Here is a 15636-nt window from a genome sequence, read left to right as displayed (position 1 = left end):
CAAAGTCAGATTATTTTTTTGGTATATCTTCATTTCCATGACACAACAGTCTTTAGTGAGGTAGACTAGAACAGGTCAAGTATTCGAAACATTGCTCCTTAAAACTGGTTAGTGAAATGACATGAAATAAATATTTCAATGTTCGTCTTCAGAATGAGGTAGAAGTGGTTACAGAAAATGAACAAGATACAACAAAAGAACAACTGAATCACAAAAGTCATAACACTGAAATCCCATTTCTTGATCTTGTGGACAAACTCAACTCCACATACTTCCATGAATAAACAGTGAATAGTCCATCGTCTGTCGCAGCGTGTGGGTTAATGTAGAGCAAATTCTCTGTGTGGTATTGAAGAGCATTCAATTGTTGAAGCTAAGCGCTTAAACACTTTTAAAATCTTGGGGTAAGAATACACCATTAAATGCTTTACATCAATTTATTCATTTTCTTCCTCAGCATAATTTGAAGCAAAATCAGTTTAACCCTCTGATTAAGTTTACATTTTTTTAATGAATGTGCTTTTTTTCCCCAAAAAGAGGCATTAAAGTACTTGTTTGGCCACACTGGATTTCAGACTAAAATCTGAAGTTGCATCTTGGCCTAAAAAAATCTTACTATTAAAAGGGGATCATGCGTTTAGGCAGGAGTTTGGTTTTGTTTCAGCCTCCAAGCGGCTTCTCTTTGCACAAAATACAACGGTATGGCACAATTCATGATGGGATGAAACATCACAGCCGCAAAAAAAGGATTTAAAGTTGTGACTGTACTTTTTACAGTGCACATCCGTCACAATTCACTTGGTGTCAATTCATGTTAAAGCTAAGTTCCAGCTGATTGACCGGTGACGTGCCGTGAAGTAGTTTTGCAATACTGACATGGGAAATGGAAGCTGGACACTGTATTAAGACAATTAATGAAAATACCTGTTATGGAGCATGGTACATACTGTGTGTCTTGATATGTCGAATGTCATCTATCAGGAGTGCTTTGCTTTGACTTTTTATTTTTGTCCACAAAACCGTTGCCCCACTGCTAACTACACTAACACTTAACATGTCATTCATTGCTCCATCACAAACCTAGAAGAGAATTACATCTATTCAAGAAGAAAATATGTTTCATATATCTAAAAACATAAATCGATGTACATTATGGCATGTATTGTCCTTTTTAAAAAAAATATCTGAATTACATTCAACATTTCAGGCCTTGGTACAAAAACCTCAAGTTTAATTCCCCCAGAGCTAAGAAGCAGCGTGTGCGTGTGCATGTGTTTGTGTGTGTATATATGTCTGTGTGTGTATATGTGTGTGTCTGTGTGTGTGTATTCTACGGTTTGTATCAAAGGCCTTGTGAGTTCATTATTTCCCTGAAGTGTTCAGAGTATCTTTTTCTCTTTGACAAAGCCATGGCTCCATTTTCATCTTGCTCCATAAAGCTCCTTACAAACACCCAAAGGTAATAACATACATTCTTTTTTTTTTTTTATCATTCTGAGGTAACAATATTCTTCCTGAGTATTCAATAACACAACTATAAATCATCCTTTCAGAGGCAAAGGTAAAGACAATGCATATTTAGAAAAAAGAAGAAGCAAATCCTAGAGGACAAGCAGGTCTTCATAAAGAAATTTATGTTGACGTTGTTGGATGTTCTCACCCAGACGCATTTATAGAAATCTGCAGGTCACTCATTCACTGGTCTGTGCATCCAAACAGGCTCATTCACCTTCAACAAGTTGGCTCTGCGTGAATTTGAGCAGAAAGAAAACTCAAGCGTGGTAATTACCTCCACCAAGAAGATTACATTTTCCCCTTTGTCTGCTTGTTGGCTTATTTGTTAGCAGGATTATGCAAAAACTGCTAAATCGATGGGATTGGTGAAGATATGGATTAAAGCCAGGTTTGGTGATTTGTTCCTGAAACAACAAAGTTTGCTAGCTTTTCCAGGATTACCACCTGAGCTTTAAGACATTTTTTTCCTTACCGCTTCCTTTTTTCTTTTTATATTTCTACTAGAGGAACAAGACAATCGTGTGTGTACAGCGTGCCCTATTTGTTTGTTTTTTGGTTAAGTAGATGCATAAACTGGAACAGGTATTATCATTGAGACAACACACGGTCTGCATAAATCTGTATAATGTCATTTTGTGAATGCAAAAAAAAAAAAAACGTTTTAAATGAACATTTACATTTAGATTATTTCTCCACACTTTCCTGAGGTGAAAACATTCTGAAGGGCGGCTTCATGTATACTATCATGTGATCGTTTGATTAGCAGCTTGGTGTGCTTGAACTGGAAACAGACAAAAGCCGCTGAGGCGGCAAAACAGAGAAGAAAGAAAGGTTAAGAATATGTTCACGGGAAAAAGCAGGGAAACATTCATTTCTCGAGTGACACAGGTTGTGTAGTGAGCTGTGTAAAGTAGCAGTGATTGTGCTGAAGAAGTGTGGCAATCTCACCGTTTCAGTTATTGCTCTCCTTACTTTTTTTGGTCAGTAATGATTTTTGTTTTCTGTGGTGTGGTAGAACATATTGCAGTCAAAGGCCTGTCACACACAGAACGGCCACAAATAATTACACTGACTTCAAACAACTGCAACATTGCAGTGCTGTTACCACAGCAGCAGAAAGGAAATAAATAGGATCCTGAGAGAAACAGACACTCAAACATATAGACTGTCTTAATAATATCCATATAAGAATGCCTCGACCTCACCCCTAAGACTTACCTCCACCTTACGGGGGCTAAAGGCCCCTGTGAATCTTTGGAAAAAACATGAGTGATGAAAAAAAAAGACGCACGGAAAATACCAGTCTTGTGCCATCTTGTGTTTGTAGTGAAATTAAATCTTTCGGTGATAAATCTAATACCATTCCCCCAAATCTGCCTGGATTAAAAACTCTGGTTGCTTCATAAGAGCGAGGGAATCCTCTCCATTAGTGGCAGAGAGTGTCAGCGGCCTCCAGCTGGGTCCTCAGACCGTGTTTGCGGGGCAGGTATCTTCATGGACATTCTCTGCTGCTGCTGCTGAGGAAAGTTGTGCTCCCCTGATACACTCTCTCCTGAAAGGCCCGATTGTGGGCTGTATTCCCCTGCCCCGCCATACGGGGGCGACATCAGAGGCTTTCCAGATTTATAGGCATGTGGATCTGGGGCAGGGCAGCCAATATCATAGCCGTTGGCGTGCAGGTTGCCGTGGCTCTTGCTATGACTGTTTCCGTTGCCGTACTTTCTGTAGCGTGATCCCTCCACCTCAGCTCCCTCTTGTCCTTCCTCCACCATCTCGAAAGCCTTGCGTTTCAGTGGCGCCCCTGCCTCGGAGCTCCCCCCAAGACTGTGAGAAACATAGCTGTAACTCCCCCCCAACATGGTGGGCCGAGGGGCCAGAGGAGTCGGGGCACTAATGCCAGAGGGCAGGTAGGAGGCACTTGGGTGGCTGTATCCAGAGGACAGGCTGGTTTGGGGGTAGCACCCAGGAGGGTAGTTGTAGACAGGAGTGCTTGCGCTGTAGCTGGGCACTAGAGTGGGTGTGGCCTGCAGCGAGTGTAGCGTGGAGGGGGGAAGTGCTGCGCTTGGCTGAGGGCAGTATCCTGAGGACAGGTAGGTGCTGTTGTAGGCAGGAGGGTATTCCTGAGCTGACGGGGCATTACAGGAGCTAGCGTTACTGTAGCTGGGCTCAGACGCCAAGTGGCTACTTATGACTGTTACACTTCCTGTGGCTGGGATGCCCCCAGAGGCAGAACCCGACTTGGTGCCAGTTAATGCCTCTAGTCCAGGGTAACACTCCATGCTCTGACCCAGAGCCCAGACCTCGGGCTCTGTTTTCAGGAAAGGTCCAGGCTCTGAGTAGGCTCCAGCAGGGGGGCGGTCGTAGGACAGCTCCAGGCCAGAGTATTTATCTGCATAGCGTTTCAGCAGAGAAGAAGCAGTGAGGGCTGATATGTCATCACTGGCCCAGGGGTAACCCGTTGGGCCAAAGCCACGGCGAGCAGCGGTAGAGTAGGGGTCGTGTTTGTGGGCAGACGGGGGCGAGGTGGTGGAGGTGACATCAAGGTGCTGCTCAGGCCACTGAGATAAGGGGGCAGCGTGCTCCGGAGACCAGTGCATCTTCAACAGACCTAAGGAAAAGACCAAAGTATTATTATACCATCAAACCATAACATGATGGTTGGAATGTTCTAAATGACATGTTTGCACCATTTTGTCTTTTCAATTAGCGATATTTTGCCTCCTCCTTCTTCCAAAACTCAACCAAGCTATAAGTCTGCCTTCATGAATATTTGCCCTCATAATCACCTTGACAAACTGACTCTCTCCCGGAATCATGTCAGCGCTTAGCCAGTGCTCTTCCCCACAGTCTCATCCAGGCGGGGGGGCAACTGTTCTAATCTTTATACGAAGCCGCCAACATAGCCCATAGCCTGGTCTCCACGGCGATAAGCCTCTATCAGCCAGCACACTGCCCTCTGCCTTTGCCTCGCTCACATTGGGGCCATTGTTGTCTCTCTATGAGACTCTTAGTCCACAAAGCCACCCCCACCGAGCGTGTGATCTAATTCGGCCGAAACCTCAGGGGTCTGCTGGACAGGGGGAATGGGGGGGCGGGGTCGCTGTGTAGAGGGTGGAGGGGGGCTGGGGTGGGTGGGAGTAGTTGTTTGAAAATCTTACACACAGACACTGGACTGACGCAGGAACACTATTACAAGTGAACCGATTAAAAAAAAGGGTCTGATTTTGTGATTCTACATGCACATTTACACAGGCAGGGTAATCCACTGGTTTAGTGGTAGTGGGCTTGTCTTTTTGAACTGGCATTAGGCTGACATTCCAGGCATTGCAGAGTATTATTAAACTGTCTTGACCCCAGGCCTGAGCCAGAGGAAGAAACCACGGCCTCGATTTCACCAGAAATGGTAGATAAATAATTCCAATGGAAGGATATATTAAGACATGGTACTGATACATAATGATTTATTCTCTCCGTAGTTGGGTGGTAAACTTATCCTTCTGTTTTAACAGACAAACGGTTTGATTAATGATTAATTCAATTAATTAAATCTTTTTTGGGGGGAAATTATCTTTTAGGAATGTTTTTCATCTTATTTTAAACAGATAAAAGGATGTATAATTGAAGATCATGACAAAAATGCGATTGCTTTATGAGTTTAGCTATGATTCAGAACAACTATTTATTTTCATTATAAACAAGAATGACTCTCAGTAGAGCACACACCTCCATCAAGGCCCAACTGATGAGTTTTTAATGATCTGCACCAAATTGTCCACATTTTTAAAAAATCTGCCTCTAAACATTCCTGTATTTATTTTCATCAGATCAAAATCCATGAATTGTTCAACGAAAATGTTTGATGGTAAAAATAATTTCTGGATCCGCATCAAAATATATTGGGTTCTTTCCTGACCCATACCACATCCTTCCACCAGGTTTCAGGGAAATTGGTTGTGTAGTTCTTGCTAGTTCTGCTAACTGAGGTATAAATAAATACATTAATAAAAAAACATGAACTGGAGGAGGTAGAAGTAATGAATTCAGCAATTGGTTTATTGATTGGTATGATAGTTAATTGACATTGCAGTGGAATATGCCCACTAACTTAATCCTGGAAATCAGAGTGTTTTATTTTATCCACTTTACTATCTACTTACTCGACTCAATTCAAGACCCTAATGATGATAGTTCTATTTATCCGTCCAGAAAAAAAACAGCAAACTATTAGCAGCGGAGGGAGGTGTTGGGATTTATTCCATTATCCCACATATGCACACTTGACTACTCACACGTCTGCTCTGAAACTGTCTATATGTGGATTATTATCAGGTCACAAGTCCACTTGGACCACCAGATGGGCCTCTAAACGGTCCACATGTTGATCCCTAAATTAAATGATCCTTCAGCCCAATAATCCCGCTCATCCAATCCAGGGATCGCAGCGCTCGTGACCGCCACCGGCTCCACCAAGGATCTGAGAAATCCCTGCGCTCTGGGGAATTCTACCCGATCGCGGTGCCCAGCCCGCAAGAGGAAACACTTTGTAGCACAGACATGGAGATTGGATTTACAATATATATTTCCACCACACTCATATTAGATTACAAAATATTATCTAGAGTATTTTATGGAACCCTGACAGGGGGTGTTGATGGATGCATTAAGCTGCTCACTTCTTACTGGAAGGTTTAATGGTTCAGTCATTCATGTCAATTTCAGAGCCCCTAAAAACTGAGGTCCAACTGGATGTGTTGGGAGACCTGTACCGAGCAGCCCCTAGTAAACCAGTCTGTCCATATACAAGACAGACATGAAAACAAAGGAAGAAACACTGATGACGTGAAAAGATGAATTCACAAAAAAAATTCGATTTTAGTTTTATCCTACGAAATGCAGACATTCAAATGATTCGGGGTAAACTGGTTGCTATGGATACTCTTACAGGTACACTATGATGCAGAATTGGCGTATGGATATCACTTGAGCAATTTTCTGCTGTAACAGTGAAAACGTGGATGATACAAACAAAGAAATAGGAGTCGAGCTGCATCTTTTTTGTCAGATCTATAGTTTTTTTTCAAAGTATATAACTATGATCCAATTGGACCAGGATAAGGTTTTAGTTTTGGTTTTGACAATATTGTGAATTAGAACGTTTAGAAGTTGTGTTCATCTGATGTTTGTTTTCCACTTTCTACAAACTGAATTATGCGTCCCTGTATCGAGGCTCCAAATATAGAGGATTTTGTTTTTTGGATCACATCGAAAAAGGCAAACGTGTGACCTGTCATTAGGCGCTATATAGTTAACTCAGTACATTAAACTCAGTACTGAAGATCAGCTTTTCTGCAACAACATAGTGTATCTGTGAGCATAATTTTAAGTTCAATGATTCACCCTTTGATATTCTTGATATAGAAATTAGAATCATTACTTTTAGCCTTTTGAAATTGTTGCTTTTTTCTGCCTGTGCAGTTCTACAAATTTTTCAGATCAATACGAAACATACAATCATACCATTTCTCTACCCGGCATGATACACAAGTCTTTCACCCACTGGTTGGCTGCAATAACAACACTGACAGATCTGAACATTAATCAGTATCTGAAGAATCAAACAGTGTTACACAATCCTCTGGCTTGTGGCCGTATTTGCACATCCAATGAAATCTAGGTGTCGTACACACACACGCACACAGACTCGATACTCAGGGTCATCAGAGTGATACTCACTGGTCATGCTGATTGTAGGCATGAGCCAATCGCTTGGCGCTTTACCTTTAATCTACTCCTCACACCCCAGATGGTCTCTAATCTATCCGAGACATATTTGTTGGCAGGAATCTAATGCATCTTGAATCCTCATCAAAACTCAGTGCAGGAATGTGAAAAAAAAAGACCCTGAGTAGGATCACTCTGAGATCAGATGGCGGAGGAGTGAAGCAGGGTCTGGATGGTTTAAGTACCAGACTGAGAAAACCAGACTAATGAAGGATTAGAGCACACGGGACTTATGGGAGTGTCAGTGCTTGGTGACAATCTGACAAGAATTAAAGAAGCATCACTGCCCATTCTTACTTCTTATCCCTCCAGTAAGCCTGTAGCGTTCAGGAAGCCTGTATTCCAAGATGATCTTACAACTTCATAAAAAAGAAACCTTTCTTGATCATTATTGTCCAATAACCTAAGAAAATAAAAGTCAAACCATTGCAAATATATGGCTACAGATATATTTGTTTCAATACCAGCAACGGAAATACCTCCGATACTGACAAAAAATGTCAGGTCAGGCATCAGCGAGTACGCAAATCTATGTAAAAACAGCTATTTTGTTTTGCAGGAAATCCCTTATTCCTCACTACTCCAAAACAGCTGTTATTTTGTACTGCCATAGGTGAGTACTGCTTTTAGAGTGGTGAGTAAGTTTATCGTTAGTCGCACAAGTAAAATGACAGACTTCAGTTTCTGAGCTATTTGAAGTTAGTAATTGCTGTGTTTTCATAGATTTTTGCATTAGTGTTCTAAATACTTTAAAAAGTTGGTTTATGTTTATGTTTATTTCTGTTTAAAGGTTTTAACCTAAAACAGCTCATGCAACAATGACAGCAATCCTCACTGTACATAGTTAGTAGCTTACAGCTGTTAAAATATTTATTAATAAAATATATATTTGTTTAATGCAATGGTTTCAGATCTGTATTCGATATCGAGCAATACGCAAAGTCTTAATCGGGGAAATGGTATTGGAAAATCTCTTCCAATGCCTATGGAATTAATATCCAGATTTTGGAGTTGGTATTTTTGTGATTTATTTTCTAGGATTAAGTCACTTAATCCATTTGTCAATCTGTCACTTGTCAACTCTGTATCACAAAGTCTCGGAATCAGTATCAGCAAGTAAAAAGGGTTTAGGAACATCTCTCATTTAGAGTCAATAGTGACTGGTTTGTTGTGCTGATGATGGTTTGACACCTCCGGTCAAACCATCACCTTGTCTCTTTTTTTAAAGTAAAAATAACACCCCGCTAAAATATATAGGTACATCTACTTCATATTATTATTATGATTCAAAATAATAAATGACTTGAGTGGAGAAAAGTATGGTTTCTAACATAATTTCTCTCTTCTAGATCTGAAAATTCCTGATGTGTTTTCACGCTCCGTACACAGTAGCATAGTCTTAGTTCCAATTTTATAGCATTACAGTTTTGATTCCATTGTGCTATTTTCAAGGAGATGTCCATTTCTGGGATTTTGGGGGATGATTAAAACCTCTTATGGCTCCTGAGCGCTGCAGCGTCAGACATCTGTGTTGAAATGAGGATATTAGGGAGCAGGGTTTGGGTCTTAAGAAGGATGACCGAGGGAGCCCCTAACCCTAATCTAGAATCTCATGTTGGCTTGGGGCTTGAAAACACCCCTTCATTCTTGGCCGTGCTTGGCTTACCAAGAGACAAAGATGAGCACTAAGCCGGCTTGCAACTATGACAGTTTTCCTTAATCATTGTGATTATCATTCTGCCGAGCAGTAAACCAGTAGCTCCTTTGGTTCTGTCCTCCAGCAGTTTGGCTACTGGACACCATGGAAAGATAAAACCATGGAAACGGGAATATGAAAGGAGGTCAAACCCTTGAGACCACTCGGCTTACAGAATATCAGCAATCGAGAACAAACATATTACATATGCTGTGTTGTTGCAACGCTGTTCCTACACATGTCTGTTTAAGTCCTTCATCTCCCTGTTTTCAACTCAAAAATGACGTCACCTCTAATGCTCAGTGACCAATGTGATTAAGACTCAATTATTGTTGAATGCGTCGGTGATGTGTTGCTACATATAATTGCAGAACGTTCACAAACAGGGCTTTCTTTGCAGTCCAGACAAGCAGGAAAGTAATTTAAAGTCACATTCCTCACATTCTCCAGTCATACACAAGAATCACCCTTCTCGGACATCCTCCACCACTCCAACATTCCCGTCGCTTTACATTTAATACCGTTTTACTTCCACTGAGCGTCTGCATATTAAGCCTGGGGTACGGCTTTACCCACTTTGTATTACTCCTCTATCCAGCACTTTGGCATAGAATATATCTGATATTATTGTATGTTGTCTATATCTTAATTTAGTGCTTTTTCCAGACAGGAGAAGCCATCAAACCAGAGATCAAACCACCGCATTTAGAATTAGTGGACAACTGCTGTGGCCTCACCCAGTTTAGACGAGCCTGACACATCAATCTTTTATTTCGATGATATCCTTAAAGTTAGCTGTAAATGCTGTTTATTATTTAAATTGACAGGGCAACATGATGACATATTTGTTGTTATCTACTCCTATGCTCATTAAGTTCCGATCATAATCTCAATCACATTGATCTATTACTTTCAGACAACCAGTAATAGAAGCAGGGTATCTTGGGAAAACAGATGCCTGACGGTTCAATCTTTTTCTCTTTGAAATGAATAATATTATTGTATATGTTATATATTATTATTTCTTCAGGACCCTAAAGTGACCGCCCAGTAGAAAGCAGCCAGTGTGAAGGTGTCCCTGAATGTTTATCTCACATTGATTTCATCACACTGACCAGTAACAATTGTGGTGTAGGGAATGTCTGAAGTGCAAATGGCCTCACCATCACGTAATTGAAAAGAGCAAGATTACATAAGAGGAGTAGATGGAAGGGAAGGAAACGAGAAAATCTGGAGCAGACTAATCAGAATCTTTTACAAGTGCATGTTTTTAATGGCCAAACCAGTTACACAGATATAGTTACATATTTGAAGAGGTGCAAATAAGCCAATCTCTTGACCAATCTGACCAGAGCAGGAGGCTACATTTAATTACAGCGATAAACACAGCTCTTTTTCCTCTCCTGGCCATTTCAAGACTGAAACCTACATACAACATGGAAACGAGGGTGACCATTCAGCAAGATACACACTACATATGCGTGTGTGTGCATCTGTGTGTAAAGCAGGGAGTAGGGTGCTTGTAAACAGCAGCCGGTTCAATCCAGTAAAGAGATGGACAATATGTGCCCCCCCCCCCAGCTCTCGATCAGGCCGACAACAGCTTCCTCTAAAACCCGTTTCAGCGCTAGAGTTTTCCTTCTTCATCAGTTACAAAACACGTATCTTGTCTAAATAATAAATAATAAATTATATATTATATATTATATATTATATATTATATATTATATATTATATATTATATATTATATATTATATATTATATATTATATATTGCCTTGCCTGACCATGTTGTGGTTTGCTTTCAAGAAAACACAATGATGCCAAGTCATGGCTGTTTTCTGTGCATCAGTGGAGGCTGGTCCGACTCGTGGTCCACTGCATGGTCAGTATGAGTAATTAGAGGTTAATTAGATGAAAGTACATGTGGGGGAAGGGGCTGCCTGGAATGGGATTTGGGGGTTGTGAAGCATCAGAGCTGCTGCCTGGCCGGACGGCTGGTTTGGTTGGGGAGTGGAAACAAAACTCGCCCTTACTGAGAGCTCCTCTGTTAGTGCTTTTACTCCACTCACAATAAACAAAAGGCTTACATTTCCTGAGGACGGACAGACTCACAACCACACACACACACACACACCTAGATGCACTCCTGCGTTGCGGGTTTACGGTGCAGCAGGCCAACAGGCTGAGGGACTTCTTGGTCATCTATCGGATGAGTCAGGTTGCTGGAATGCCAGGAATCTAACCTGAGATCTATTTACAAAGCACATATCCTCTCCATACGCTACACACACACACTGTCCACTCCCAGGCTGAAGGAAGACAGGGAGAAGAGGGAGAGAGAGAGTGTGCTTTCTTACAATGCTGATAAATGAATCCTCTCAGCTGTTTGCACATTACAGGCTAATTTGTATTAGTCAAGAGTTAGTTCACACCAGTGACCTGAAGATCAATACAGAACACATCAGAACAGAAATGGTGTGTTAGCCTGTCACGGCTCCTGTTGCACTGAACGATGGACTACACACACACAAATCAACCAGCTATCTCTGTGCTTCTAGTGTACAGAGTAAATGAGGGTCAGATTGTTATGTAAGCAGAGACCACAGTCCGAAGCATGAAGGAGGAGCCCCCCCCCCTCGCCACACACACACAATTTCCCCCTTCCCCCTTATCCCCAACAGGCCTGCACGCCTCACCAGGCCACGCTGCTGACAGCCAATCAGCTACTGTACCATATCTGAATGAACTTCCACACTTATCCCTTCTTACACGAGTAGTTTCTGACAACAAATCACAGGGCGGTGACACATGGCAATGAGTGTGCAAATGGATTTTTTCCGCGCCACTCACATCCAATTGATTTATCTCTGAAGCAGCGCTGAGAAATGAGTCCGCTTTAGAATTATGCTGCTCGTCTTGTTTCACTTTTCTTTCCCTCTGATTGTAGCCACAGTCTTCCCCTTGTGCTTCACTCTGTCTTTTACTGCTGTAGTAAAAGACAGGGCCGTGTGTTCGACCCTGTGTGGTCAGTTGTCCCCCTCCCCCACTCTTTCAGCTCACACACATGTGGCAGAGGCTGGCCTGGCCCCCTCTCTGCTTATTGTGTCCACTCATATATCAGGCTGCAGCTGACCAGTCCCCTCGGCGCGTCCTCTCCATCTGCCCTTCACTTTGCTCTTTCTCTGTCCGTCCTTGTCCACCCCCAGCACCAGCGCAGCTCTTTATTATGACACCTAATGAGAATCTGAGGTGTGCTGCAATTTGCCTAACAAGCTTTCATGATTACTGTGGCGGACTAATGAGCGTGTGTGTGTGTGTGTGTGTGTAAAGGTGGAGGGCGATGTGTTTTTATGAGTCACTCAATGCGGGACTAATGAGAGGCTGTTGACACCAGGTTACTAAGAATCTGGCTTTTATTCACAGGATGGCTTCACCCTGGAGACTGACAAGTGAGAAATGAGCAGAAACTGCTCATTCCCTTTCTTCCTGTCACACACTGCCGTCATTATGGACAGAGCCTATAATGAGATGTCGCTAACTGTGATTACTTGTTTGTGTTTGGTAAGTAATGTGTGAGACCTGACAAGAAAATGTTGTAATTAAAGGCCAGTGTAGTACTCAGTCCCAGTTTCCATGGGGAGAAATCTAAAGTGACACCGACTGAGACTTTTTGAGGGAGGAATGTGACACGCGCACGCTACTAAAACTTCTGTCTTCTCCAAAAACTCTCATTCTCACGTCGACCATTTTGTCTCTGTCTCTCGTTGTGTTGCCCTTTGGAATACAAAATGCACGTAGAAGAAAATCCCTGTTGCATTATTCCAATCATGTTAGCGTTGTAATCCTGTTAAAGCTCGGCCTAATCAATAAGCCCAGGCAATCAATATAAGCATATTCATCAGCCTGGAAAGCAACCTCTCATGATTAGCATATATACAAACTGACACCGTTTTCTCGATGTGTCAATGAGATCTATGTGATTTCATCCTCAGAACATATTGAGGTCTGCCAAGTGAGATAACACTCAGTCAAACACTCAACACAAAACGTTGCTAAGTTGTTGAGGTCATTGCTGAAGGAAAAAATCTGACAGTTCATGTAAGCAGTTTTTATGAATAATTAGAAATATAAACAGGCTTTTAGTTTGAGAATTGAGTCATTGCTCATCTTACATGAAGATGTAATACAGGTGTGACTGTGCATTTGTTGTTATAAACAACATTGTATGCATCCCGAGTTCTTAAAGAAAAGCTTGAACTACACAGGCGGCTCCTCTGAGCTCATTCAAAATGTTTTTCATAAAGGCTGTAGGTGTCTAATCGCAATTTTCTTTTAATATTCATATGGACACGCTGGAAAAACAGACAATTTCTGTTAAATTCCTCATTGCAAAGCCTGGAGCTTCAGCTGCTAAGGCCATTAGCATATCTGCCTTCTCAACATGACTTCTGGAGGACACCCCCCCTCCCTTCAGCCCCTTGCTTCCCTCTACACAGCCACAGGAGATGAGTCCTGGACAAAAGAGGGGTCAAAAGATAAAGTTGTGCAGGAAAACACACTCAAGTCAAGCTGGGACACAGGATTCAATAAAATCAGTGCAAACTTACTGTATGGGGTGACAGGACTGAGCATTCTGCAGCCCTGGCCCCCAGGTGAAGAGGAGAGGACCGGGTCCACTTGGTGCTATTGAGAGCCCAGCTGCATGCTCCGGGGCCGATCTGTGCTACTGCTTCTCCTGCTGCTGGTGGTTGTGAGGCTGCTGCTGGCTCGGCTAGTGACTGGCCTCCTGCACCCCTCCATGGTTCATCTCACACTTCAACACTGCCCCAACACGCTGCCACCTGAAGAACGCACACATGTCAGCGTCAGGGCCAACAGACACCACAAGTATGACTTGGTTGAATATTTGGATTGACGTCACTCAAAGCGAGCCTCTTTGGACATTGAAGCAGTGTACAAGATAATAAAAAATGCACTTTATTTTAATAATTCCTCGTGACACATGCTTTGGGGAATTACTTGCAGAAAGCATCTAATATTGACCTGATTGTTTCTCATGCACTCTGAGTGATCTTGCTTTTGCTTTTTCCTTCCCATGTGTCTATCTGTACATGCACATTTGCATGTGTGAGGGGGGGGGGGGGGGGGGGGTATTTACCCTCTGACCACTAAACCGCACGGCCAGCGGAGACAAGTTTCTAATTCTTTGAAGCCACACACGTTTCAACACAAACACCACAAACCACAACAGCCAAAAAGAACTTTGTACTCTGTTCAGGACATGGGGGTTCTCCAACACGAGGAAACAACATGAAGAATGAATGTGTGAGGTAACGTGTGGAGGACTACCTGATGAGAATGTCATGCGCGTGTGAAGAGAGAATAAACTATAGCATGTAGAATGGGAAAATACATAGAAGAGGTCATACATTAGGAAGAGAGAATGGAGAGCAGTGGAAAAAGACAGGAATGTGCAAGAAGCAGCAGAATCATTGTCATTACTCCTGAACGGAGATAAACACAATCTTTTTTTAACAAGTGAGTAAATGGTTACTGACCTGATCATGCTTGGATCTACTCAGTGAGTGGCTCAGTTTGGAAAGTAATCCACTACTATTCCACAAAGTAAAACAGAGGGAGCTGACATGAGCGTCTCTGTGAGTGTGTGTATGTGTGTGTGAGGCTCCTACTCTCTTCTGGGACCCTATCCTTTGCTCCTACACTCCCTCGCTCGCCCTCCAGCTCCCTTCTCCCTCCCCCCTCTCGCTCTCTCTCCGGCCTAGTGACAACAGAGCAGCACACACATCCCCTCCCCCAACCACGCCACCCCTCCCCCTGCCTTCTCCCTCTCTTTTGTTAAAACTATTTCAGCAGGAAGGGAGAGAGAGGGAAAAAGTGACCTATCATGCAGTGTCAGAGAAGAGCCTGTATCCCCCTGCTCTCTGTGTGTGTGCATGGAATTCTGCATGCGTGCTCCTGAATGCATTTGTGTATGATCTTATTTGCACGGGTTTTTGACTGTTTACTTTCAGTGGGCTGAACGAGCGTGCAGGACACGTGCGTGTGCAAAACGGGGAATTTTCTCCTTCAGTGATCACATGAGAAGTTCAGTTATTATCAATGACTTGTATTGATCTGGTACATTGATCTTAGTGTTTTTTGGGAGGGTGGGGTTGAAACGACCAATTCCTTTGGTACCCCATCCCCCTACCTACACACACATGCAAACACACACACACACACACACCAGCCTGCACACATGCATGGGCAGCAGCCAATGACCTCCACATTGGCCTCCAACCTTAAGTGGGTTAATTTCTTTACCTGTGATTTATCAATCAATCTATTAATAACTTTTATTCAATCACATGCTGCTTTCCTTTCCTTAAATACGCCATTAAATGTGCAGCGTATTTAACATCTTCCCTCAAGCACCTATTTTTTCCTCCAACCCGGGTCCCTCGTATGTATAGAAACACAGCTGTGGTTCTGCATTTAGAGTTATGGTGTAGGCGGGACAAGCTGATCTGCTCCTCATGTTACTCTGCTGTAAACACTCAAGGCAATGCAGCACACACACACACACACACACGCACGCACACACACGCACACACACACACACACACACACACACACACACA

The 15636-nt window shown here is 42.6% G+C and overlaps 1 protein-coding gene across 1 annotated transcript; it reads right to left on the bottom strand.

Moving 5' to 3' along the window:
- Window positions 1-14699, bottom strand: si:dkey-195m11.8 (fidgetin-like protein 2). Its single transcript, XM_062400056.1, has 3 exons — window positions 14554-14699; window positions 13603-13836; window positions 1-4123 (listed from the first exon to the last, which is right to left on the bottom strand). The coding sequence occupies exons 2-3, from the start codon at window positions 13625-13627 to the stop codon at window positions 2958-2960; spliced, it is 1191 nt and encodes a 396-aa protein (XP_062256040.1). The 5' UTR covers window positions 13628-13836; window positions 14554-14699; the 3' UTR covers window positions 1-2957.
- Between the last annotated feature and the right edge of the window lie 937 nt (window positions 14700-15636).

The sequence above is a fragment of the Platichthys flesus genome, chromosome 2 (assembly GCF_949316205.1).
Source record: "Platichthys flesus chromosome 2, fPlaFle2.1, whole genome shotgun sequence".
Lineage (NCBI taxonomy): Eukaryota > Metazoa > Chordata > Actinopteri > Pleuronectiformes > Pleuronectidae > Platichthys > Platichthys flesus.
Note: the sequence above shows the minus strand (reverse complement) of the source record. Positions and strands in the feature narration are given on the sequence as shown.

Coding starts and splice junctions, on each gene's coding strand:
- si:dkey-195m11.8 (XM_062400056.1), bottom strand. CDS start 13,627: ATGCTCAGTCCTGTCACCCCATACA. Junction 4,124..13,602: donor CAGTCCTGTCACCCCATACA/GTAAGTTTGCAC, acceptor TCTTTTCCTTAG/GTCTGTTGAAGATGCACTGG.